The sequence below is a fragment of the Carassius auratus genome, unplaced genomic scaffold, assembly GCF_003368295.1.
Source record: "Carassius auratus strain Wakin unplaced genomic scaffold, ASM336829v1 scaf_tig00216324, whole genome shotgun sequence".
In the NCBI taxonomy this organism is placed as follows: Eukaryota; Metazoa; Chordata; class Actinopteri; order Cypriniformes; family Cyprinidae; genus Carassius; species Carassius auratus.
The window spans coordinates 162,704-190,286 of record NW_020528509.1 but is presented as its reverse complement, the minus strand read 5'-3'; the positions used below and the strand labels follow the sequence as shown (position 1 = coordinate 190,286).

Below are 27,583 nucleotides of genomic sequence, written 5' to 3'. Positions count from 1 at the left end.
CCTAAGGGAAGATTGTGTTCGAAAATTTCTTAAAAAATAAAAATAATTCTTATACTCATATCAAAAATGACTGCAAACAGCCAAGGTGTGACTGTAGCTAATCTAATCTAAATGAGGTTGTACCAGCGAGAAGATTTCCAGCCAGTAGCAGAGCAGCCTGATGGGCAGAGAGATCAAGAGGGAACCAGGCAGAGGAGATGAGAGACAAAACCATACTGGCCACACCGACCGTCAGAGACCGGCGCATGTCCTCACTAGCACCAGGCTGAGAGAGACTGCAGAAGAAGAGAACATTTATACTACTGCACAGACTGAAACAGACCGATAAAACATTGCACTTACATTGGCAATGCAGATTTGCTTTTTATATTCTTTATACTAACAATATGATCAAGACATCAAATATACTAAAGCAGGTTTTATTCTTGGACTTTACTGCTGTAAGGTTCAGATTTTTCCAAACAAAAAAGTGTGTACCTAAAGGAGCGTCCACGGCTGCGGTACTGGCTGGAGCGGTTGAGATGAAAGACAGAGGAGCTCACAAAACCACAATGCCAGCCTGTGCTCCAAGTGCACACTGGGAAGGTCCTGGACAAAAGGCAGAGAGCCTCACAACTGCCAAACTAGAGAGATGACATTATGTGTAGAGATTAGATCTTGGGTTCAAATAAGAGCAGCGGTTTGTTACTTCTGTATTACTGAACAGAAGTGTTTGCAAACACGCAGAATTCTTATTTATCATTATTATCATATCATATGTTTCGTTATGGTACTTCAAGAAAAAGTAAGAGATAAGTCATTAAATCATAAAAAACTATAATGTATTGCTTCCGTGGGCTCTTGCTGTTTGGAGACGGTCCACTAAAAGCAATATTTTATAAGAATTGGACTCCGAAGGTACAGGCACTCACAGTCACGGCTCTGGAAGTGGAGGAAGTGAGGGCATGAGAGATGGCAGTGATGACCCGAGACAGGTTGTTCTCCACAGTAACATCCGGTGCACTCTGACCCAGATTGTAGCCACGGTATGTTCTGCAGCGAAGCACATCATATAAAGAATTAGATTCTGGCCAAGTACACAACAACTGAAAACTATGGGGTCAGTAAGATGGTTTAAGAAGTCTCTTATGCTCAGCATGGCTTCTGTAAGCTACAGTAATACTGTGAAATATTAGTAATACTGTCTAATATTCTTAAAGTTCAAAACAACTTGTTTTGTATTATAATTTATTCCTGTGATGTCAAAGCTGAATTTTCAACAGCCGTACCTCCAGGCTGAAATGCTCATTCGCTTCTCAAGAAACATTACTCAGTCCCTCCAGAAAAACGTGATTATGCGATCACCTGATTTAATGCATAATCAGCCAAAGGCCGCATATTTATGCGGGGTAGCATTTTTTCAAAAACGCCGCTCTTTTGCCGCATAAATAGCCGATTTCATGAAGCAAAATATGCGGGGATAGCATGATTTCATAATCCCTGTACTTTCGTTGCAAAAAACACACATATATATTAGCAGAAAGTTGAAAAATGTTGCGTTTACTTCACACAAGTAAAGCGCCATTTTCCCCCTATTGCCATGGGAACCTTATGAAGTGACGTAATTACGTGATGTGAACATCATCTGCAAACTCCGCGGTGAAACCAGGGTGAAACTTGAAACGCGCAAATCATTCTTATTTGCCAACAAAAATAAGCGCAAAAGAACGCGCAAAGCAGTTTTCCGATTTGTTACATGACAGTGGAGCCAAATTATATTGCGAGAACTTGCAAAAACTGCGGTTTGATGAAAAAAAGGTGATTCCCCCAAGACCCCCTTCTCTCTAGGCTACTAACACTGTTTCATTCAGAAGTTGCCTTGCCTTACAAATCAGTACCAAAAACTTATAGTTGTAATTATATTAGTAGTATGTAAAATAATTTACGTTGCAGTAAGAGATTGCAACTTAAATATTCTGTGATTTAGTATGCTCACTTATCATAGGAAGTAATAAGAAATTACTTTTTATATTTAAGGTAGTAGCCTAGTGAGAAAAAGGTGTTGGGGACCTTTTTATCTCTTTTACATCAAACCGCAGTTTTTACAAGTTCATCGCATAAAATTGCAAAAATATCCCACATATTCCATCGCATTTTTTAAGAAAACGTACTGCAAAATCAAGGATTTTTGCCCGCAACAAACAGAAAAAAAATCTGCGTTTTTCTGGAGGGACTGATTACTTATTTTCTATGTTGAAAACAGATGTGCTGCTTAATATTTTGATACATGCTTTTTCAGGATCCTTGATGAACAGAAAGTTCATCAAAAATATTACCTTTTGTAATATTATATTTACTCCATTTCTTTCAAAGTAATAATAAATTAAAACAAATGGAAGCTGCGATTTAAACACGTGGTGTAAATGAAGAATGGCTGTGGTGTACCGTGTAATAGTGCTGACAGTGAATTGTGATGGAGGCTGCGTCTCGTGCATTAGCAGCTGCAGATACACACTGCTCTGATCTCGAGCTATGGCCACAACCGGGTCTGTCTGAGCCTGGTCACAGTCATAGAACAACCTGGGCACCAACCTGAGCAGAGAAAGACCGATCAAAATCAGAGTGGGAGACCGGTGATGTGCAGTCGTATCTGTGATGTGTCTAAATACCTGCTGATGGTGTTTGCTGCCACGTGTCTCACACGAGGGTCCTCATCGCCCAGTAGATAAATCACAACATTGTTCAGAATCCTGTCCTGCAGCCTCAACAACTGATAATATGAAAAATACATTATTCAAATATGAATTAGATACAACATTAATAATTCAATTAATGAAATAAATGGAAATGTAAAATAAAACTGTTATATAACAAATAGAATATTATTTATTAAACAATTATATTCAGGAAGTGTAGCTGTTTTTGCAGTTGTGTGTGTTTTTTTACATATCACACATCCTGCTGAACTGACAATATATAAAATCATGTAAATTGAAATTTTTGTTTTCTTATACATAAAATCATGACAAGTATATTCCTCAAAAAGTAATGTAAGCAAGAAAGTAATACTAGAGAATTATGACAGAAGTACTAATTTTATTATTCTTTAATCATTATTTAATACTAGATTAATAATACAAATAAATTATAAACAAATCATTTTAAATTGATTAAAGAAAGAGAGATATACCCCAGTATAGTGATGCTCTCCTTTGTGCAACTTCTCAGTTTTACTCTCCAAAAAACCTACTAACCTGCCAAACACAGAAACAGTAGGTTATTTTAATAATTTATGTTAGTAATTACTTTACAAACTTCAGCAATTATATAGTCATTTTGAAATATGCGCCTTATAAAAGGTTGCATCAAAAAGTGTTCTACAAAGTTTTCAAACACAAGAAATATTTGTGTCCACTTACCGGAAATCTATCTCAGCAAGCGTCTCCAAAAGCTCAGTGCGCACCAGCCAATAGGAGCAGTCCTTCAACGTCAGCAGATCAATGAGTAGTTGCAGGCCAAGTTCACTTAGACTTCCATTGCACAGCGCCATGATGCAGTGCTGTAGTTGTGTAAAAACACAATACTTATACATCTCTCTAAAACTAACAGACAAACGTAAACTAGCATTCTTTATTGGTATTGGTATATAATTATCTCTCTCTCACCCTAACAGCAGCACATGCCATTTTACACGTGACTGAAGATTTATCTTTCAGACTTCGCTGCAGGAGAGGCACAAAGTTTTCTAGTGTCACAGAGTTTCCTGAGAAAACAGAAAGACAGAGATTGTGAAGACAGGCTCCAGAGGGTGTGTGATTCATTTGATCAAGCTGCAGCTGTAGCTCTCACCTGTGAAGGAGTGGATCTGGGACAGCCATGCGTCAGTGTTGTAGCGTGTCTTGAGGTGGATGGCTTGGATTAAAGCTCCACACAGGATGGCTGTGGCTCCTCTGATCTGAGGATCCCCGTGTTCAATGTACTGCAGTATATCACTGATGTACTGTTGCTCTGTTCACACAAAGACAAAAATCTTAAGACAAAACATGTCAAACAAAAATAAAAGCAAATGTAGAATTTATAAATAAATAAGCAAAAGACAAAAAAACAAACCCAACCAAGCCAAAACAAAATTAACATAACAAAAAAAATTATTTCAAAACTGAAGCGAACCAAACCAAAGAAAAACGAACTGAAACGAAACAAGACAAAAGAAAAACAAAAGAAGAATCCTTGGATAATGGTCAGTGTTTTTCTCACCGTCTGGTTGTTGTCCATTTACTGGCTGCAGGTAGAGTTTGTTAAAGAAGGCTTCAGGTAGAAGAGTCGCTGCTGCCCCCACACAGCTGACGGCTAACGCCTTAACGCTCACACGGACCTCATTATCAGGAACCAGCCCTACAACACACACACAAAAAACATAGATTTACTGTTTAATGAAGAAAGACACTTTAACGTTCAACTTGCAAACACCAACATCCAAAAGCACTTGTTCTGTGTGTTATTGTGACAATACAGAGTCAAGCAACACATGAGAGTAAATGGCTTGTTTCCCACCATTTCTTTGGCCGGTGAGCAGAAAGGAGGCAGCCAACAGCCGGACACAGTGCACCAGAGGCTCTTCCTTTGGGTCAGTATAGTGACCAATATCTCCTTTAATCCTAGATGGCTAAAACACACAGCATACATACAAAATGTTCACAGGATGTGCAGTTAAACTACTAGATCTCTGTAAAATATCTGTGAGAAACTGAAGTTAACAGTATTATTCATTTGGACTAATACGGTTATGCAGGTGTTTACCTTGTTGTTGAGTTCTGCGGGTTCCAGAACTTCTTCCTTTGGTATGAATCGATCCACACTGCTATCAGATGATTGCCTGTTGTGACCTTTTCCCTCCAGAAGATGGGGCTTACTTAAAGCTGGCGACAAGAGAAAACAGAACTGTGAGCTAAAGGGATGACTAATAAACACGTCCACTTCACACCCAGGCTAGACCATTAGTGCAGGGTTTAATTCTGAGCAAGCGTCCGAAATGAGCTTTTACCCAGTGCTGACTGAGAGAAAGGTATTTTGTCAGGTGGTGGAGCTGTGCCCTCCTCCTCCTCATCCTGCAGTGTGCCGATCTGCATCCCTGAGTACTGACTCTCACTGCCATCCAGCACCTAAACATCACACACAAACACACACATACATACTTATATACATATTCGTATATACGCACACAACAGAATGGACCAAACTCACAAGCATGCATAAACATTCACATTAACTCATTCATGCAAATGCACACAAAGAACAGTAACATTCAGACATGCAGCATCACTTTAGGAACTCAAATGTTGCTTAATCACAACTTTCTTTTGCATAATATGCATGTCAAGGCAATTTTGGGCTTCACAAAAAAAACAAATGTAGGGTGTTAATCTAATGCCAGCTGCATTACCAGAATATATTGAGGATTTAACGGCTGATGCACTAGAAATTAGTTTATACATTTTTGTCACCTATTTGGCAGAAGGGAGCTTGTGGCCAGAGATCATAACTTTTATCAAAACAGGGAAATGGCAGGGAAATTCAATCCAATGTTATTTTAGTATCTGACTACCGTATTTTTCTGACTATAAGTCGCACCTGAGTATAAGTCGCATCAGTCCAAAAATACGTCTTGATGAGGAAAAAAACATAAGTCGCATTGGACTAGAAGTCGCATTTATTTCGAACCAAGAGAAAACATTACCGTCTACAGCCACGAGGGGGCGCTCTACAATGCTCAGGGGTAGGCTACAGGAGCACTGAGCAGCATAGAGCGCCCTCTCTCGGCTGTAGACGGTAATGTTTTCTATTGGTTCATTTCTCTCAGTTCATTTCAAATTAATTTTGATAAATAAGTCGCACCTGACTATAAGTCACAGGACCAGCCAAACTATGAAAAAAAGTGAGACTTATAGTAAAAGGTATACATTTAATATTATTTATACATTTTACGTTTAAGTTTTAGACTTTTTGTTATGTGATTGTCATATTTATTAGTTTTTGTTTTCATCAAATATTTCTATTTTGCTTTAATTTACTTCTATTTCAGATTTAGCCATTTTAATACTTAAACTTGGTTGTAAAATAAACATTCCTAGTTTTATTTATTTTTTAGCTTCGGTATTTCATCCAATACTTTCATTTTAACTTAGCTTTTTTTTTTCAATTACCAAAAACATTTTCACAGTTTTATTGTAGTTAACAATAACAACACTGATTTAAATCTGATCTGAGATCAGCATCAGTGTTGTTGGGACTAGGTTTTTAATCAGTGTTCCAGAATCAGGGAAATAAAAGGCGTTCAAACACCTCAGGAAAGAGGCCGTGCATGTGGGGGCGGAGCAAATGAGGGGCAGGATTCTATCGGGCCGGAGAAGAGCAACAATAGCCTCACCCCCTGTCCTCTGCTGACCTGCTCACTACTGCTAGAGGAAGAGATGGCAGAAAAGGTGGAGGAAGAAGTCGAGGTAGAGGAGGAGGAGGAGGAGGATGGCCTGTAGAGAGACGACTCGCTGTCGGAGTGCGGGTCCGGCCCTTCAGTGGGAGTTGGGGAAGGTGGTGAATAGTTCCGACAGCGTCTGCTGGTGCTGGTGACACTTACGAGCTCGGCGCAGTCTGAAGGCGTCATGGCGGAGTCCGGCCCCTCCGTAGTCGTCTGGGAACTGTCACTAGGGGGCGACGACGACACGGCTCCTATCGACATCTGGTTGCCTTCGCTTACTAAGTCACCAGACGTGCTGACGACCCCGGCGCCCCCGCTTGAGCTGCGACTTAGCATGTCCTCCTCGTCTTCCTCATCTGGAGTATCAGGCCCTACACCCTGCTCTGACGCACTCAGGTCCACTGAGTCTCCCGGCTGCAAGGAATGCTGGGAGGAGCGTGGCTGCTCTGTGATGATGTCAGATGTGCCAAGTGACGAAACGCCCGATGAGGAGGGTGCTTCACTGGAGCTGTCGCCACCAACCGAGGCTTGAAGAAATGTGAGAGAAACAAAGCATTAACCCTTATTACAATACATGCAATGCATTTGTTTGAATTTGTTTGGAGTGTGGACAAATTAATATAAACTAATTGGTTTTATGAAGAAAGCTAAATTCATGGCCATGATACTCTGGGCTACTGAGGTGTTTTGTGTAATTTCTAACCTGTTTCTATGTGGTTGTTAGGGTGCTCAAGCAAAACAACAAATCCTCAAATATACTCTAGAAAAATTGCATCCAAAAAAATTGTTTTCTTTTTTTTTTCTTCAAAGAAGTCTCTTATGCTCACCAAGTGTGCATTTGTTTAATCAAAACTAAGGTAAAAGCAAAAGTATTGTGAAACATTATAACAATTTAAAATAAAAAAAAATTATTTATTCCTGTGAGGGCAAAGCTAAATTTTCTGCATCATTATTCCAATCTTCAGTGTCACATGATCCTTCAGAAATCATTCTGATATGCTGATTTGGTGTGCATTCATTTATTCGATTATGCACTTATTTATCTATTGTGCTCAATAAAAAATATCTTAAAATCAATGTTGAAAACAGTGTTTGCTTGGTATTTTTGCGAAAAACTTTTTTTTTCCATTATTAAAATAATAAATTAAATACTTTTTAACATCATAAGCATCTTAAATGTAGCTTTAAATCAATCTGATGCATTCTTGCGCAATAGAACTATTGTTCAAAAACAAAAATCGTACAGAATTTTTAAACAATATTGTATTCAACATTCTGATTCCTTAATATGACTCTGCTCACTCTTTCAGGTTACTTTTTTTCATCTATCTTGCAAGTCTTTAAACGTAACAGTACTCCTCTCCTCAACTTACCAGAGAATGATCCTGTGGTGACCTCTGCCCTCTCAGGGTCATCCTCCAAACCCTCTTCTTCACCTGACAACAGCTTACCTGAGACAAGCACAACATACAAGGCTTATAATTACAACACTACAAAAAAATTCTAATTTAAACTCCAACTGCACATTCAGTATCAAAACTGCTCTACTAACATGCCACAGACAGCCCTCGAAACAAACAGAGAAACGTGTCAGTAGGTTAGACGCAAAAGAAAGGCAGTCGAGAAGTCACCTTTCTGCTTCCTGAGGAGGAGAGGACTGCATGTTGACCCACCGGCTGTATGCAGGAAACAGGAAGTGAAGAGAGCAGAAAAAGCCCAAAAATTCATTTTGAGGGTTAGAGGAAAAAAGAAGCAGAGGATGAAGATCACATGCACCGTGAAAATTGCTGCAGTGAATTTTGAAGTAGTTATTAGTTATCAAACAGAATAGGCAGTGTGGGAAATATTAAGAGAGCTTGTCATTAGTGAGTAACAAAGATTTGAGTTCGAGTTAATTAAACTTCAGTTAATAAATCCAAACATTACAGATGACTACTCCACAAATGGAGATTGACCAATACATGTTTCCAAAATAATACCAAATAAATGAGTTATCGTACAAAATTAAAGATACCTGCCTGATCTTGCAAAATAAACTTTATGAAGTAGTTATGCACATTTCTTTCTCTCACCCTTTCTTGTACATTATCTAAATATTTCATATGACAACAAAATAAAAATAAATTCACCAGTACTGATTTATGAAGTATAAAAATGTATTATTTTAAGAACTACAAAACATTTCATTATATAAGTATCCCATTTTTTAACATTAAGAGGATGGTTTATATTTAGGTTACTGATTTTAAAGACAATCGGCCGATTAATCTGTCGTTTTTAGTCATAGGTATCAGCCACTATCAGTTATAATCTACAATCAGTCAGTCTCTCCTTTTGTAAGTCCCTTACATACCCAGCACAAACCTTTTTTTCTCCCTGGATGCTTCTTGACTGACAGTGAAAAGGAGACGACCGATCAAACTATTCCAGCTTGACCTCTTGACGGGGCAAATGAATGAACAAAAGCAATATTTACCAATAAGCTCGAGAATGCTGCCACTGCGTGCACGGCTCTCGGTCTCCTCTCTGAAGACACTGGTGTGTGATATCTTGCCCCGTGTGCTGAGTGCGTTGAGGAGCTCAGGGGCAGGAGTACGAAACACCTGCTGCAGAAGCTCCAGAGATGCGGTCACCACATTATGATCCCAGTGCTGCGTGTAGTGCAGGGTCAGTTCATAGACCTTAGGACCAAAGATTAGAGTTTACATGTCAAATATACAGCAAAGCACAGTGAATCACAACAACATAATAAAACTGATGAAAATAGTAGGGTTGGGTAAAAATATCATTTTTATGGAACTATATCGATTCTCAAAATCCTGAGAATCAATTAGTTTGTTTTTACTTCAACAGACGCGGCAACTCGTATCGCATGTGAACTATAATCATTTCCTTGACATTAATACAATCTTCAGCACAAAATAAACATGAGTCATGACTAAACATTTGAAGGCAAGTTAAAAGAAACGGTACAACTTTACAATCTGTATCCGGTCTAACGTTATCGCTCAATCGGAGTTTCAGCCACCTAAAGACGTCAATATAGCTTGTAAACAATGTCACATAATGTCACATTTACCTCAGAAACAGGGGTATATCCAAAATAATCAATATTTAGTCGAAACGAATCACAAGCTTGTAAATGAATCATGAAATTTGTGTCAAACCCAGTCCTAGAAAATAGTGTACGAATTTCAAGAAATTACTGTTTACTATGATAACAATACGTCAAATCACAAGAATACAATGAGCTTCATCAGCTCTGATACCTGAATGAGCTGCTCAGGTGTGGGGGTGACATCTGCCTCTTTACGAACGAGCCCAAAGCTGCCCTTCAGACTGGTGTTAGGAGTCTGCTGCTGAAGAAGGGGCATCAGGTAGCGCAACGTCAGTAATGCACCTAGAATCAGGTGACTGGAATGTTCCTCGTCCACCGGCACTACCAAACCTGAGAGAGAGAACCCAGGAAGATGAATTAAGACACACTGTTTAGACCATGTTCTTCCAGTGTCTGTGTTTCAGAGTTTGTGTGAGCGTCCTACCGAGCAGCACGTTGAGGAGCCAGGTGTAGAAGTAGTGTGTTCTGCGTGAGTGCTGACACACGCTGACAGCCGAGCAGGCCGCTGTTCGCCGAATAGTGGGAGAACTGGACTTCAGATTGGCAACAAATGCCTTCAGCAGCATCTACACACACATCCACAGAGTCAAATCATAAATGCCATGATAAGAATCATTTATAGAATATATATGTGTATGTGAATATGTAAAAGATAAAAGAAGAAATTAAACAGGAAGTGAAATCATTCCTATTGTTTAACTTGCTTTATTAATAATAATACTTATTAAGAATACTTTAATTTGTTTTTTTATTTTGTAAGAAAGGACTTAAAAGAAGTCTAGGAACATTAATTATATTTTCCCTTGTGAATTTGTGATGATGAATGTGATGTGAAGAGGTACATTAATATTCAAAGTACAATTTTTCTTTAGAAATTAACATTTATTTTTCAAAAGTGAAGACATAATTCTTTTCTTTTGGACTTTCTTGAAAAAGTATTATGGTTTCCACAAAATAAAAATATTAAGTGGCAAAACTCTTTTTAGCATAAAATCATAAAAAAAAAAAAATCTGATTATTAGAATGATTTCTGAAAGATGCTGTGACACAGAAGAATGAAGTCATGGTTGCTGGAAATTCAAATGTTCTATCACAGGAATAAATTATATAAGTAATAATATTTCACAATATATTACAGTGTTACAGTTTTATAAATGCAGCATTGTTGAGCATAAGAGACTTCTTTCAAAAACAGAAAACTATTTTTCCAGACTCCAGACTTTTGAAAGGCTGTGTATTCTATATAATCTTTAAACTGTTAAGCAGTCCTAGAGTGTTTACATGGCTACACAATTAGATTCGCCTTTGTCGCGTGTCCTTCCAAGGACCTTCACTTGACCTTGCATGTGAAATGTGTATTAATGAATTTAAATGGATTTAAACATAAGAAATCAACACTAAACTGACAAATCTCCTGTCTTTAAATGTAAGTGTGTTCTTGGCAAGGGAACAGTCTCTTCGTCTCCTACTGATGTGAGGGAGAGGAGGCTCATGGATAATTAAATCCAGTCTGAGTCACATTCCATACTGAGAAGATGATGTCACCACTGCGCATTCAGGGCTTCAGACAGTGAGGGAAGATAACAGTATGGGATATCCTGCACTGAGGTGCCAAATCACAGAATTAATATTGTGCTGGTTTGACATTTGAGTCAAATGATTTCACCTGAAAATCATGGGATGTGATTCTTCAAAGTGTGTCAAACATTCAGTCAAACCATAAAACACAGTTTATAGTGGTTTCTTTTGAGTTTTTTTTATCGGTTTTAAATCTCTTTCTTTGTAGGTCTGAACTCACAGACTGCAGTTATTACCTTGATCTCTCCATCATTGGCAAAGTGTCCCAGGGCAGCCATGATTTTAGGAATTGAAGAAGAAAGAGTTTCCTGCACAGTCTCCTCCTGACGTTTAGTGATCCGTGTCAGACATGGCAGCAGATTCACAAGATACGGCCTGAGAAGAAAAAAATTAATGCATGTTAACTTCATTTTTGTAATCACTAACCCAATATCAGTTTCATTTATTCCTGAGCAGACCAGTAGAAGTAACTGACTTTAAGTCAATAAGCATACCTGCATTTCTGAGGACGCACAAGGTGAGCAAGCTCAGCAAACCTCCACAAGGCTGCCCGCAGGCTCCGAGAGGCAGCGTTCTGTGAAAATAGACAGAGTAGTGCTTTATAAGTGAAAACAAGACCCCTGTACCTACCAAAACTATACACTATGCCATATCCAAAAACACTCTCCCCTAGAGAAAACAATAAACCATTGTTTGCACCAAGAGCAAAACAAGATGAATCGCATACCAACTGTCTATTTGCACCCAGAGAAAAACAAAAATTTAACTCTTATAACCACTACAAAAATATAACCAATCAGACAATATATTTATTGTGCTCAAGTCCAATATTTCATGACTGAACTCTCTCTCTCTCTCTCTCTCTCTCTCTCACATATCAACCTACACATATACACACACACACACACACACACACACACACACACACATACATATATATATATATATATATATATACATATTGGTTACTCGTGAAAATACATCCAAGTCACTCAAAGATAATGCAATCTGGTTCACCTTTTTAATCTCTTTGTACAGTTCCAGCTGCAGCCTGGGCAAGTTGGAATCCATCAATGCCTGCAGACGTTATATCACAATATATTACCACTGTAACCATCATTAGTCTCCCAATTAATATATATGAGACATATAAACTGTACATGACTTACTTTGATGATTTTGTTGAGGCACTCATCTGCCACCATCCTGACGTCAGACTCCTTGTCGTCGCTGCACAACAAGAACATTTCCATCGCAATTCCGAGAAGTTTCTGGAACTCTGGAGATGTCCTGAAAAAGTTACAGTGAAAGGACATACATTACAAGCACAGCGGTGACAAAAATACTAGTATTCTGCTAACAAAAATGCAGGCTAAAACTTTCAAATTAACAGCGGCCCAGATAGAATATTTGCATTATGTGTATTATGTCCCAATAAAGGCAATGTGACTTTGCCACTCACTCAGATTATAACAGAAAATAAGGAGACTTCACATCTGGGTGTGGTCTGTTCCTCTTTAAATCCAGCTGTTAATATCAGCAAAATCCCCTTAAACACTAACAGCTCCAAAAGAATGCCGTTCTGTTGTTGTGAAGCTGTTGAGCAATCTAGCAAGTATACTACTGGCCAAAAAAGTAAATGCTAACTGAAAAACAAGGTTGTGGCTTTCAAAAGTTAAGCAAAGAATGAATCCCCTTGAGTCTGACGCATCAGCTTCAGACTGAGCTGTTTAGCATTAGGATGAGCACAGCAAGGCCAGTAAAGCCAAAACAGTAGGAAATGGGCTGTTCTAACTATAAGACCATTTACAGTAAACATGTTAAAGTCCAGGACCGTTTCCCCAAGTTCAGCCGGGATTTCATGACATCTTTTGAACAGTAGTGTATGCAGACCGACAGGTGAAAGACAGCACATTCAGAAAGAACAAGCTTTTGTCAATGACTCATAAGACGTGACCAAATCTGATTATCCTTAATATGATGTGTCCGTCCATTGACCATTGCATACCTCAGCGACTGTGCCACGATGTTTTCACATATCGTCAGGCAATGAGTCACTCGGTCCTTTTTGGTTGTAGCAGGGTCTTTTTTTCTGTAAGAAAACACAATATCACTGGAAATGCCATGAAAACAAACATCAACTGAATTTAATAACATTTGATTAAACACACGAATAACATCCCTAGCAGATATTTTCTTTATAAATATACTACTCATATGCAACTCAACATGATTAGAAATAGAAGCAACTGAGTTGTAAATCTGACATTAATCTGTAAAGTGAGTGAGTATATTAAGCTGGGCCACAGTAGTCAGCCAGATACTGTTTATTTTCCAATACTGATTACCTAAATCCATTAGGTGAATGTAATCTTGCTAACAGTGCAACAATAAAGCTGTTCTTCTGGACCACAGCACATGTAACATCACTGTTCAGTGTTCACTCGTGGTGATCTACAACAAATCTGGATTTATTTTAACACAACCCAACGACTTCAGCAGTGGAGCGTTCATCCTTGAAAAACTAAATATGTAATAGGTCATCTATTACAGTGGCTTACGCATGATCACTTATAAGAGGCTTGGCAGACAGGTCCCTTGACATCCAAAATAGTACCAAACAGTTAATTTTGGGACATTTTAGAATCATAATCAGATTTATTGCCAGGAGTGTTTACACATACAAGTTAGGTTTTAGTGACAGAAGCTCCACGGTGCACTTTCTTTTTTTCTTAATCCAGAATAATGTCAGTCTGTCTCATTAACAGAACATTAATTTATTACTTTTCATGTATTGCTCAGTGCTGATCGAATGTAAAGTCAACTATTCAAATGCTTCTGGTGTCTAATGAGGAAATCGCTTCAATGTCTGTAACCTATTTATTTACAGGTACTTATTTTTTACAGTGCATTTATTCTATATATATCGAAATAAATCAGTTATGATCACTAGAATATCTTTATTTACTTTTCTCTTTTATTAAAATTATATCACATTATAATGAACACTTCACAAGAACTGAAATACATATTCAGCTCATAAAAAGCACCAGTAAATAAAATGGCTTTTGCATTTAATAAGTATGCAACAGACAAAACTTGGTGATTTCGCGAGATTTTCAGTATGACTGTGCATGGTGACGATTTAATACATGAAGCCGAAACCTGCCTTGAGTTAATCTGTCAGTGTGGATAATACATTTCTGACATATTCTTTTGCCTCTGATGCATTCATGGAAAAAAAAAAACGTTTTGTAACGAAGTGTTAAAATCGGGAGGTGAACAGATTCTCAGAAAATAGCTACTTAATTTACACACAAACATTTCCCAGTATGTGTTTTGTTGCAGCGATCAAGAAATATTAATTATTAGCGATTTCTTGCTTACTTTATACGCAACAGCGTTCTCCATGGTTTTCTAGACTGTTTTATCTCGAAACTGACCCAGAATCAAACGAGACTGTCTAATGTGTTGAACGTCAAGTGATTTAAGCCCCAGACAACAACAACAACCACCAGCTTTATACTAGAAAACACACAGTCCTCCTGGATGTGATGACAGTTACTATAGCGACTGTCTCGGGTGATGTCAGCACCCTCAAGATGATGATGATGATAAAGAAGAAGCTCAGCACTCACTGTTTCTGGACGAGCTCCTCGGCCGACAGCGGGCCTTGCTGCTGCTGGAATGATTTGAGCGACTCGAACGCTTTCATCAGCTTCTCCATGGTGGCCATGTTATCAGAAGCACTGGTCTGGATGGAGCCTGACTGGAGAGCTGGTAATATTTACAAACTCAACAGCACTGCCAGTCTGAAAGCTCTGCTGTTGTGCAGAACGCCGAAGGGAAACTGAAGCTGTCGTCGAAGTCGGATACCGCTTACAGTGGCCAAAACCCCCTCAAATCCGATCTAATTTCCACTCAACATCCGATTATGACCGATATTCAAAACAAATAATCAGAAGGTAGTTGAAAACATATCCAGTTCTGAAAGCCATCTTAAAGCAGGGTTAAGGGAGCCACGGTTCTGCTGTATTTCCGGGTTAATAGAGCTCCTGTCAAAATTAAAGTCCTCTTTCTCATAATAAAATATTTTTACGACGACGTTTATATCTCTAGGGTGTTTTGGGTGACATGATTTTAATTCCAATACAAGATATCGCCAGATCAATTATTAATGTTAGATCTGACTTGCCTTCAATCACTGCTGTATGCAAAATGTATGTAATATGGAAAATGAAAAAATGTTACACAGTTTTTAAAGTTGTGTCTTTGTCTATTTATCTTTTCAGGAAAAAAAATTGAAAAAGAAAATGTAAGATTTTTTTATTCTTTTATTTATTTTTTATTTTATTTTTTATTTTTTGGATGTAAAGCATAAAAAATAGGCTGATGTACAGCACATGTTTGCAATTATCCACCAGCTTTGAAAACTGCATTCTGTAGAAGGACTAGACAGCAAACTAATGAGTCTGAACAAGGGTTAAAAATATAATATAGAGATCGTCTCTAATGTGCAATTTAGCAGGTGTGATGTTATAATTTCATGTGAATACTTCTTTATTCGGAAATAAACAGCAAATCACACAGAAATCACATACACAAATGTACAAATAATTTGAAATAAATGTGTTTGTTAATGTTGCCTCAGTTAATGTCAGATTAAGAAGAGGCATAGTAATTTAGCATATAACAGTATAAAATATCTCTCATGACTTGCAGATATATTACATTTGTCTAAGGATTGTTTAATTATTTTGCAGTCAAAAAGAGTGGGAAAAGGCATCAGAATAATCATACTCTATGCTTCCATGGCTTAAAAAATTGTCATTTAATATTCATGTTCACAAATGCATTGTTTTTTGACTTGACATGACAAGTCGTTCCAGTTTTCTTGGTTTGGTCGGCCAGTTACAATCTCTAAACATTTTTCAGATCCACTATTAGGTTCTCCTGTTGCCCAGTACCTGAACATAGAAGTTTTAATTAGAAGAAACTGTAAACGCTGAGTTTCGAAAAAAACATTGGCTCAACATAATGTAATGTTTTTATAATAACATAATAATATATATGTGTGTGTGTGTGTGTGTGTGTGTGTGTGTGTGTGTGTGTGTAAAAATCTGATCTCACTCTTTGATTACTTCAGTGTTGTCCACCCATTTCCACACTCCCTCTGTAACATTTTCAGAGAGGCCATTCAAACATTAAATTTGAAATCAGATATGAATTCCTGTTGCAGCCCATATGTAAAGAAATGGTTCACACTCAGGTGGCCAAAATTATATTGCATGTTTTGAACAAGTCTGCAGAAATCATGTTATATAATAGCAAGACAAAAAAAAATTGTTATACCTGAAATGATGGCAAAATATACAGAAACAATCTTTGAAGGATTGTTTCCAGCTGTGAAAAAGTACCAAAAGTGCATAGAACTATAAATATACCTGTCCACTTCTATTTTGTTTGCATATTGTCACAATTTTTAACTTATGTCACTGGCATGTGCTTATGAATATCAATGTATAAGCAAATAAATTATGCAAAATTTAGACATCTAGTTAGTTATATGCAATTGGCAGGGCCTTAAACATATGGGGAAAAAAATGCTATTAATTATAATTAAAATATTCATTTGAACAATTATATAAAATTATATTTTAAAATTCAATAATCCCAAAAGGCCTGTGATTTGATCTCTATGCAAAAACTGATGATTTCAAAAGTACATTGAATAAGTACATCTTAAGCACCTATTTTAATGTTAGAGTCAGTACAGTAAGAACAACATGAACAGTCACAAACATAAGGTGAATAAGGAGGAGAAACACAAGGAGTCCAGAGAAGTACAGATGATAGTGGAAGGCATGTAATAGTAAAAGGGTAAGTCATCCTTAAAGTCACAGTATAAATCTATATGCTGGAAAGTGAACCATTTGAGTTTTAGTGAGTATATTTTTAAATGACCATGGTCAACTCCAGGCCAACTTCACATGTCCCCTTTTGCCTTTGTTAAATTTGAGACTTGAATTAGTTGAAATAACAAATAAAATTTGGTTACATTTATTTTATTTTTTGTAAAACTCAGAAATACACTGTCTCTTTATGGGACAAATGCCATGAATTTTCCTCTTAAAATAAAAATAAGGGTTATAGAAACAACGGAAAGTACCTCATGCAAAATGTTTCATATGTTTTCAGAAAGTATAAGAGGACTGCTCCTATTGTTTTAGCTCATGCCATTAATGTCCGTTTATAAGTGTTAGTTTCAAAAATATATGAAATGGTCCAAACAAATTTTGGTGCAGTATTTGAATGGAAAATTCTGACCTTGGAGAATGTTATTGTAGACATTTTGTTTTAATTTTGAGTAGCAAAAGAGTTTTGCATGTTTTTGCCAGGTGTTTCGCCAGGTGAACATCTGAAAGCAACATGTCAGAAGGTCACTTTAAAATAAAATGCCAAGATTTGCAAAGAAACCTCACTAATTCAATGGGGAAAAAATAATACAGTGTTTATAGTAAAATGTGCCATTCATTTCAGCTATTGACTTGTATTGTTATTGACATATCTGTTGGCTGCTTTCATTAAAACTGTTCAAATAAATCTAAATTCAAGCCTCTATGGGTTTTATAGTTTGTGTTTGTTTTAATTAATCATATGCATAAGAATTACAAATACTTTTCAAATGAAACTGAACAAGGGCAAGTCTTGTTGCAACAAGTTATTTTATTAAAATGCACAAAAGACACATTTTTTGATCTGAGCACACATAGAGAAACAACTGAAAATATTGAAAACAACTAAAAATGCTGTATTTTGCATGCCAGGCCAGTATTTGGCGATGTCACAAAGACACTATGTGTCTGTGCACACATAAATATCTAATGTATGCACACGATGTCACAATTTTGTTTGATATGTTAATGATAGCTTTTTCATAAACTTGTACTTCAGCCATCCAAGATGCTGTTCTTGTGTAAATGAATTTCCGAAACACATGAAAAGTTTTCAATTTTTAGTTGAAAACATTGTTGAGTAAATACCCCCTGAGCTTTGAAAAGCACATGATGTGTTTCAGATGGCCTTCACTATACATCCTGAATAGTGGTGAAATGAATACAGTTATTACAGTGATGGACATAATATGTGGGACAACTTCACATAAAAATATTTGTGTATTGACTATATCAGCTATGCATATGAAATAAGTCACAACTAGAGGAAAATAACAAACTAGGATAGACACTAAAATATTAGAGATGATTCTGAAGGCCTTCCTCTTTTGCTGGTTCTCAACAACTCTGCCTCTCTCAGTTTTGTTGCTTCTGTCTTTCTCTGTCATTTCTACATTATTTCGATCTCCTGGTCCTGGGCGCACAAGGGCACAAAGGACAGAGACAGAGCAAAAAGAGGTTGCTGTCACCGCAATGCAAAAGACTACAAAGTATACATGATCTCGAAAAAAGTTCATCTTCATAGAAACAAGCCTCAAGCTGTTGCCCAGTGCAATTAGCCACGCTGCTGCCGCCGATGCAATCCTGTACTGGATGGCCTTAAATCTCAGGAATGTGACTGGATGAATCACTGCCAAATATTGTTCAATGCACATGCACATCTGGATAAGAGGTCTGAAAGTCCAGCTGAGACCAATTAGAAAGTTAGAGAAGTTGTAGCTCACTGTTGTTGAATATTTGAAATCGATGAAGTCTGCAATGCACTGGAGGCAAAAAATCAGCTCCAGTATAATGATGTTCAGAGGAAACACCATGTTTGGTTTAAAGTTCCCTCGGAGAAACACGCAGAGAGACAAGCAATGGAACGGCGTTCCCACGATGAAACACAGTACTGAAATGGAAACAAAGACAACAAGGCCAAAATGTTCCCTACACCTGCAGAACCAACTTACATCCTCAACGATAAATAAGACTGAACTGTTGATTATGAATGAAGAATTGCACATGGTTTTATAGAACTGGGGAAACAGAAAATAACGAGTTTGTCATAAAGTTTTATGAGCAGCAGATGTCAATTTAAATGATCAGCACTTGATATAATGTAGTAACACTGGACAGAGGGATTTACTTCTTTGATAATAAATCTTGTACTATGTTTGTAATTTTACTCATAAATACAATAACTTGATTAAAGGGATTGTCATACCTGGATTGATGGTAAAGTAAGAACTGTTACATCTGATGCCAGCAGCAACAAGCCACCAAATGTACCTCATTCACTTTGCTTCATCTGTTCATAGGGAACTATAAATATACCTGTGCTCACTCTTGTTTTGTTTGCATACAGTATAGGTCCACACAGTCAGTGTTTGGGATTGACAACCACAATTACTTACAGGTGTGAGTCTCGAAAGTGTCCTGTTTACACAGCAGCTTGCAATATAGAGAAGGGGTCTCCGACCCTGTTCCTGGAGAGCTTTAGGTCCAACCCCATCAAACACACCTGAACCAGCTAATTAAGATTTTCAGAGTTTCTTGATAACTACAGGCAGGTGTGTTGGAGCAAGGTTGGAACCGAAATCTTTAGGATGGTAGCTCTCCAGGAGCAGGTTTGGAGATCCCTGATATAGAGGTCTGTGTGAATGTGTAATTAGTCAACCCATAGTTTCTAACTATCACCTATAACCATAAGGACAGTGACTGAAGTTAATATAAAAGATGGCGATGTCCAAAACTGCACACACCTCAATGTCATTTTGGACATGAAAAAAATTACACTATTTTGACACTATTTTACAAAACATACTTTAAAGGGAGAGTTCACCCAACAATGGAAATTCTGTCATTAATTACTCAACCTTATGTCATTACAAATCTGTAAGACCTTTGTTTGTATTGGCAACACAAATAATTATATTTTTGACGAAATCTGAGAGCTTTCTGATCCTGCATTGACAGCAAGGTTACTACCACGTTCAAGGCCCAGGAAGGCAGTAAGGACATCATAAGGTAAGGCTTTGCCAAAAATATGGTAGGCTGCTAGCCTTGGTTCGAGCCTTTATATAATGTAAACTGCTGTGTGAACAGCATTTTGAGACTCACACCTATAAGTAAATGTGGTTGTGAATCTCAAACACTGAGAATGTGAACGTAAGCATAGATTGTGTTTTTTTTTCACTCCCCCAAATAACAGAACTTTTAAAATAAAAGAGTCAAAGATTGACAACCGTATGATGTGTCAATGTGTCCAGTGTGTGCTTGTTCTGGATATATATATATATATATATATATATATATATATATATATATATATATATATATATATATATATATATATATAAATCAATCAATGAAATCACCCAGGAATTTACGGACTTCTGGCCTGAAAACATGTTCAGACAAATATTTTTAGTAGTATTTTGCAAAAACATTGAAAAACTAATTTACTTACACAAGTATTTATTATTTTAAGTAAAAAATAATTTGTTTAATAATTTACTGAAGTTTATAGCTGGTTCAACATTATAAAATTGTGTTTTGTAAACACATGTCTCACATATAGTTATATTATTTGCATTGTTCATAGTTGTTTGTGCTATTTAATGTCGCTGGAAGTTGGCAGGGTATGGTAGACAACAAAAAAGTTCCCAGACTGGTGAAAAAAAAGACATTTATTTCCAAACTTTCATAAACTCTTTAACTATTTGCAGTTGGCTATGTTAAATGTTACATGAATAAACAACAAAGAGATTTAACATATCGTCAGTTGGCAACAACATGGGTAAATTATTTTGTCAAAACACTGGATATTTTATACAAATAACCAAATGCTCCTGGACTATTTGTAAAATGCGTGGCATGCTTAAAGCCTTCGAGCCACCAGGGGCTCACAAAGCACGGTCTGTTTTGATGAAATTATTTGTGACATGGAAGCACTGGCACAAAGGGTTTTCTGTCATCATCGAGTACACATTTAAGGAAGCAATGGAAAGATGTGGCTTACAGTCAAGGTTTAACATACAACATAATGCTCAGAAACAGCCACGCAACATAATAATAAAAGTATAGCGTATGGTTAAATTTTCAACATACTGTATTATTAAATGTTGTACACTTTGAAATCAGTCTCATGCAAATGATTAAATAAATATCTCCATTACTATTCTGTCCTAGCTAATGTCTCATCTCTTATAAGAAATCTAAAATCGAATCATCTTTAAAGATCTAAGTTGTTTCACTTTGTCTTGTTTTCCTTTTATTTGTTCTTTAAAAAGCACATTATGTGCTTCAGGTGGCCTTCGCTATACATCCTGACTAATGGCGAAAATAATACAGCAGTTATAGTGAAGGATAGAGTTAGTGGAACAACTTCACATAAATATACATACCTACTGATTTTAGCTATATTCATAAAGTAGATTACAACCAGAGGGATGTAACAAATCAGAATGGATGCTAAAATATGAGAAATTGTTCTGAAGGCCTTCCTTTTCGGCTGGTTCTCAACAGCTCTGCCTCTCTCAGTTTTATTGTGTCTGTCTTTCTCTGCCATCTCTATGTTCTTGCGATCTCCTGGTCCCGGACGTTTTAGGGCATGAAGGACAGAGGCACTGCAAAAAGAAGTTATTATCACCGCAATGCAGAAAACTAAAAAGAATATGTGATCCTTAAAATAGTTCACCCCACCTAAAATGAACCTCAAGCCGTTGCCAAAAGCAATCAACCAAGCTGCTGCTACCAATGCAATCCTGTACTGGATGCCCTTGTATCTCAGGAATGTGACTGGATGAATCACTGCCAGATATTGTTCAATGCACATGCAGATCTGGAGAAGAGGTCTGACAGTCCAACTAAAACCAATGAGAACATTAGCTAAGCGGTCACCCTCCACAGAAGGAAATCTGATCAAAAGTATGTCTATAACGCATTGAATGCAAAAAATCAGTTCCAGTATAGTGAAGTTCAGAGGAAACACCAAGTTGGATTTAAGGTTCCGATGGAGAAACACCCAGAGAGACCAGCAATGGATCGGTGTTCCCACAATGAAGCACAGTGATGAAGTTAAAAAAGTGACAATAAGGCCAAAATGTCCCTCACACATGCAGAAGAAGTCAACTGAATCATCAAATATGAAAGTTGTATTTTTGATGGATGAATTGCACATCCTGGGAAAAACAGAAATGGGTCAGTGTGCTGGCAAAGTAACATTTTCATTAGAAATTCCATTTTATACTACTGAAACCTTTAAAACCAAATTTTAAAAGCATTTTATTTAGTAGTAAGGCATAGAAAAATGTGTTTCTGGATCCAGTTTGCCACTATTAATGTAATCGGTAAACCTAACGGATGAGTTAAACTCAAAGAAATGTCATACCTGGCTTGATGTTACGTTATGCAAAATATACTGAAGAACTGTTTTTGATCCCAAGAATTAAAAGCAACTAAAAGTGCCTTTGATTCAAACTGTGTAAAAAAATCACACTAAAACTGCACCTCATCCTCCATGTTTCATCTGTCAGTAGTGAATTCTAAATGTGTGTGTGTGTGTGTCTACTCCCAGTTTGCTTTACATATGTACACCTGTGTTTTCCATGTCATAGGATGCTCTATGCAAATCATGATATAATATCTGAATATAATATCATAATGTGCTGGCATACATTACAGTTGCTAAGTTCACATAAAGTCAAATAGATTTAGTTCTATCTTTATTTATTTTATAGTTGTTTGTTTTATAAAGTTACGAGACAATTTGCAATGTGGTGAAAATAAATAATGGGGATAAATGTTATGGCTTTCAAGACTGAAAAGAAGTCCAACCTGAGTGATAAATAATCTTATTCAAATATACACACACACTCAGAGGTTTAAAACACCCACACACACAGACACAAATCAAAAAAGAGGGATGTAGCCAATGGAAATGGTCTGACCTGTTAACAACTGATGGTATTTTCAAGAAAAGTGTCTAATCATGTTATGTTTGCATAGAATTGTCTCTGTTGTTTTAGCTCATAGCATCAGCATGTTGTTAATCATAAAATGTTTTTTTTTTCTTTTCTTTTTTGAACAGCTTATTTGTGGGATCGTGCAAACAAATTGATGCAATATTTGAATAAAAAAATCAGTATTTGTGTTTATAAAAACACCTGTACTACACCTGTACTATAGACAGACATTTTGATTGTTTGTTTTTATTTTTTACATATCATAACCGATCTCTTCATGGACAATTTTACAAGAACACTGTAGTGATAAAACACTGTAATGATAAAATTTGATATTTTAATGGTTCCTTACATTAATATTTCATTAAAAATCTCAGTCATTAATTTCATATGCCTCTTAAAAATCTGTTTAAACAACACATTGTTTCAGTTTTTTGAGCCCAAAACTTTGTGTGCATGTGTGAATTAATTGCCTTGCCTTTATGATATCATAAAGAAATCAATCATAAATAAAGAATCAGTGGAACAGCTTCACATATATAAGATAAGTTACTACTAAAGGCAAGTACACAGGATAGACACTAAAATATGAGAGATGATTCTGAAAATTGTGTTGTCAAGTCTCTTAGTATTATCTTTAGTCTGTAATATTTAGTCTTGCATTCATTTGTTGCACTTTGCATCAACACTTTTAGAAAAAAAATGTTCCAAGTCAATAACAGCTTTAGAACAAACAAAACTGCCTTTTAGTTTAAAGATAAAAAAAATCACTGTCACAAAAGTATAGTCCATAATACACACAGTATATACAGTACATGAAAATTCAAACATTTTATAATACGCACATTATATACAGTACATGAAAATTCAAACATTTTATAATACGCACATTATATACAGTACATGAAAATTCAAACATTTTATAATACGCACATTATATACAGTACATGAAAATTCAAACATTTTATAATACGCACATTATATACAGTACATGAAAATTCAAACATTTTAGAGAAAGGAAGAAGTTATATGGTTTCTTATTTCTCTTTTACAAGTTCTCTAAGCTTTGAAAAGCACATTCTGTGTTTCAGATGGCCATCATTATACATCCTGAATAGTGCTGAAATTAATAAAACAATCATAGCGATGGACAGAATCAATGGAAAAATATCACAGGAATATAAATGCTGGTCGATTTTAGATATGCAAATAAAATAGGCTATAACTAGAGGTAAATAACAAATCAGGATAGACACTAAAATATGAAAAATGATTCGAAATGCCTTTTTTTTCTGTTTGTTCTCAATGGCTCTGCCTCTGTCGGTTTTACTGTGTCTGTCTTTCTTGGGCATTTCTACATTTTTTCGATCACCAGGTCCTGGACGTTTCAAAGCACAAAGGACAGATACACAGCAAAATGATATTATTATCACTGCAATGCAAAAAATCAAAAACATTACATGATCTGGAAAAAATGGTACTTCAATGAAAATGAGTCTCAAGCCTGTGGCGACGGCAGTTACCCAAGCTGCTGTTGCCAGTGCAATCCTGTACTGGATGCCCTTGTATCTGAGGAATATTACTGGGTGAATCACTGCCAGGTAATGTTCCAAGCACATGAAGATCTGGAGGAGAGGTCTGAAAGTCCAGCAGAGACCAGTGAGAAAGAGAGCCAATTTATAGGCCGTTAAATAGAAATATGTGTTAATAATTACATTTATTAAGCAAAGAAAACAATAAAGCAGCTCTAGGACAGTGATGTGCAGTGGAAACACCAAGCTGGGTTTGATGTTCTCATGAAGAACTACCCAAAGAGACCAACAATGGATCGGTGTTCCCACGATAATGAATAATGTTGTAATGACAATAGTGAAGAAAGAGCCAAAATGTCCCTGACAGTCCTCATTGAGTATGGAGCTTGAATTGTCTATTTTCAAGGATAAATTGTACATATTGTTCAGAGCTACGAAAAACAGAAATGAAGTTAGTCAGTTTCATTCATTGTATGATTTGATGTATTTTGTAAGCAAAGTTAGTTCAAATATACACAAAGCACTTTTGTGTTGATTAAAATTAAACGAATATCACACCTGGATTGAAGAAACAGCATGCAAAATAATAAAAAAAAATATTTAATTTGATCCTAGCAGCACCAAGCCACCAAACCTGCCTTTCATCCGTTCATGAACTACAAATATACTTGTGCTCATATTGTGTTTGCATCAGTTTGTTCCTGTTTTCTTTTTCTTTTTTTTAGCTCATGTCATGTGTTAATATTTGTTTATGAATGCTGGTATTTGCAACAGCATAAAATGTGACTGTAACACTATAAAAACTTCATAATCACGGGAGGAAGGAGGTGCGAACCAGCAAACATTTAAATGAAAACTCAAAATAAACACAAAACAGCGCGACAGCCCCTCACGGACGACTGCCGCGCACAAACAAAACCAAACACAAAATGACCAAATATTGTCTGCAATATGTATTTGAATTATTAATGTCATACCTGGACTGAGGACAGATCATTCTAAATATACAACAGAATTGTTTCATTTATTTCTCCCACCAGTGATGAGCCACCAAAACTGCCTCTCTTTATTTCATCTGTATAGAGAACTAGAAATGTCCGTGTGCTCAAATATTGTTCCGGCATAGGATTGTCCCTGTGTTTTTTTTTTCATGTCATTAATGTGTGCTCATGAATGTCCATAATTGCTGCAGCATATCATTCAAGCAAATCTTGGTGCAATATTTAAATAGAAAATCATGGTGTGTTGTCATAAACATGGTTATCATGCACTGACATTTTTACAGATTGTCAAATATTCTTTCTAATAATAATCATTATTCACATTTGTTCTAGTTTGAGAGTCAAATTATGATTTATACATACTAAAGAAGAATGGGGTAAGGTGTGCACTTTCCTGTATTTATATATTTTATAGCGATGTAAATATTCTTCCAATGCAGCTTTGAAAATAAAATAGAAACTTAGAATCCCAAGTAAGCAAGCCAAAGGTGACAAAAATAAAAAATAAACTCCCTAAATAAACTTCACTCAACTACACATTGATCGAGTCATGAGTCTCATGGTAACAAATTACTGAATCATAAAACTCAAAACTTATTTATTAATTTAATTCATGATATAATGACATTTTGATAATTACAGGGTAAAAATAATGAAAAGTTATTTTGTCAAATCTGTGCAATTCTATTCAAATAAGTATAGTAAAACACAAAATAGCAATAATAATAATAGTACTGTATAATGTTGACAATATGAGATGTCTCTCATTTACTCTTCTGGGGTAAACATAAAATGTCAGTCAGCAACATACAAGTCATCAAATTACTCTAGCAGGTATTTGTCACACATTTTTAATCTTTTAATCTTTTAAACCTTCGTTTAAAAAAAATATATTTATAATAAAGTATATTTAATGATAGAATAATCATTAAATCTCTCAGTATCTTACTTGCATTTTATTAGTTTTCTAAGCTTTGAGTGGTGAAATTAGTACAAAAATCATAGTGATCAGTGGAATCAGAATCAGTGAAAAAGATATGTATAAATGACTATTGATTTCAGATGAGCATAAAAAAATACTACATTTAGAATATAACAAATCAGGATGGCCAGTAAAATATGAGACATAACTCTGCCTCTTGTCAATTTATTTGTGTGGATTGAGGAAACACTTCCAAAAACGACAAGCCAACAGAAACTTTGACTTTATTTCATCCGTTTTCTGAGGTAATGTACCCATGCTCATACATACTGTGTTTGCATATGTGTGTAATGTCTATAACTTTTTTATCCATAACATTAATGTGTTCTTATAAGAATGTCTGTATCTGCAAAATTATATTATGGTGCAATATTTGAGTAGAAAACCGTGGTGCAGTAACATATATTTTGACCTTGACTATAAATTTATGGAAGTAGAACTGAAAATGTGTGACATTTATGGTGCTGTATGAATCTAAAAGCTGGTTTCATACCTGAGCAAGGTTTCATAACCTGAGGTATAAGCCTCCTCCTAAATTAAAAATGTGAAATGTACCATAGGGTTAAAGAAGGTTCTCAAAATAAATCTTTTGAGTAGGTACTTCTTGACTGTTTTTTTGTCATTGTAAGGTTGCTTCCCTGCTATTTAAAAGTCCTCCCATGGGCTTATGGGCTAATAAAGTGTCTATTGGATGTGCTTTTCAGGATCTTCTCAGATCTGGAACCTTACTGTTTTAAGAATGATGTCAGTTCAGACATACTTCTCCTTTCACATCATTGTATAACAGAGTTCAAAACTAAACGATGCATGACACCTTAAAGATCTATCCTGTAATCAAGTCATTTATGCTCTCCACTTTTTTTAACTTGACCCCTGAAAATACAGTGCTGATCATTACCTAGTCATGTATAGTTAATCATGTGAAGTGTGTAGGAGAGAGTGTATGGCTGCAGAGGTGCTCCCAATGCAAAGAGGAAAGCCTTGAGGGAAATGATAGGGGCTGGTGTTGGGAGGGC

At 36.3% G+C, this 27,583-nt stretch overlaps 1 protein-coding gene across 7 annotated transcripts in view; it reads right to left on the bottom strand.

Annotated features, from left to right (window-relative positions):
- LOC113097521 (huntingtin-like) overlaps positions 1–15,195 on the bottom strand; it is a 39,729-nt gene extending 24,534 nt beyond the window's left edge. For 2 of the 7 annotated variants that reach the window (XM_026262749.1, XM_026262751.1), the window contains exons 1-25: positions 14,789–15,195; positions 13,159–13,242; positions 12,320–12,440; positions 12,168–12,227; positions 11,645–11,724; positions 11,387–11,525; positions 9,997–10,138; positions 9,724–9,902; positions 8,931–9,135; positions 8,086–8,130; positions 7,828–7,905; positions 6,407–6,981; positions 5,024–5,141; positions 4,780–4,898; positions 4,534–4,645; positions 4,237–4,374; positions 3,829–3,987; positions 3,645–3,742; positions 3,399–3,538; positions 3,170–3,233; positions 2,649–2,749; positions 2,425–2,571; positions 912–1,032; positions 478–623; positions 124–275 (exon numbers count right to left, since the gene is read on the bottom strand). In XM_026262749.1, coding sequence (XP_026118534.1) covers positions 124–275; positions 478–623; positions 912–1,032; positions 2,425–2,571; positions 2,649–2,749; positions 3,170–3,233; positions 3,399–3,538; positions 3,645–3,742; positions 3,829–3,987; positions 4,237–4,374; positions 4,534–4,645; positions 4,780–4,898; positions 5,024–5,141; positions 6,407–6,981; positions 7,828–7,905; positions 8,086–8,130; positions 8,931–9,135; positions 9,724–9,902; positions 9,997–10,138; positions 11,387–11,525; positions 11,645–11,724; positions 12,168–12,227; positions 12,320–12,440; positions 13,159–13,242; positions 14,789–14,886 — 3,421 coding nt within the window. In that variant the 5' untranslated portion in view covers positions 14,887–15,195. The remainder of the gene's footprint in view (positions 1–123; positions 276–477; positions 624–911; positions 1,033–2,424; positions 2,572–2,648; positions 2,750–3,169; positions 3,234–3,398; positions 3,539–3,644; positions 3,743–3,828; positions 3,988–4,236; positions 4,375–4,533; positions 4,646–4,779; positions 4,899–5,023; positions 5,142–6,406; positions 6,982–7,827; positions 7,906–8,085; positions 8,131–8,930; positions 9,136–9,723; positions 9,903–9,996; positions 10,139–11,386; positions 11,526–11,644; positions 11,725–12,167; positions 12,228–12,319; positions 12,441–13,158; positions 13,243–14,788) is intronic. The other 5 variants (XM_026262754.1, XM_026262756.1, XM_026262750.1 and 2 more) reach the window with 4 other exon arrangements.
- Positions 15,196–27,583: the final 12,388 nt, after the last annotated feature.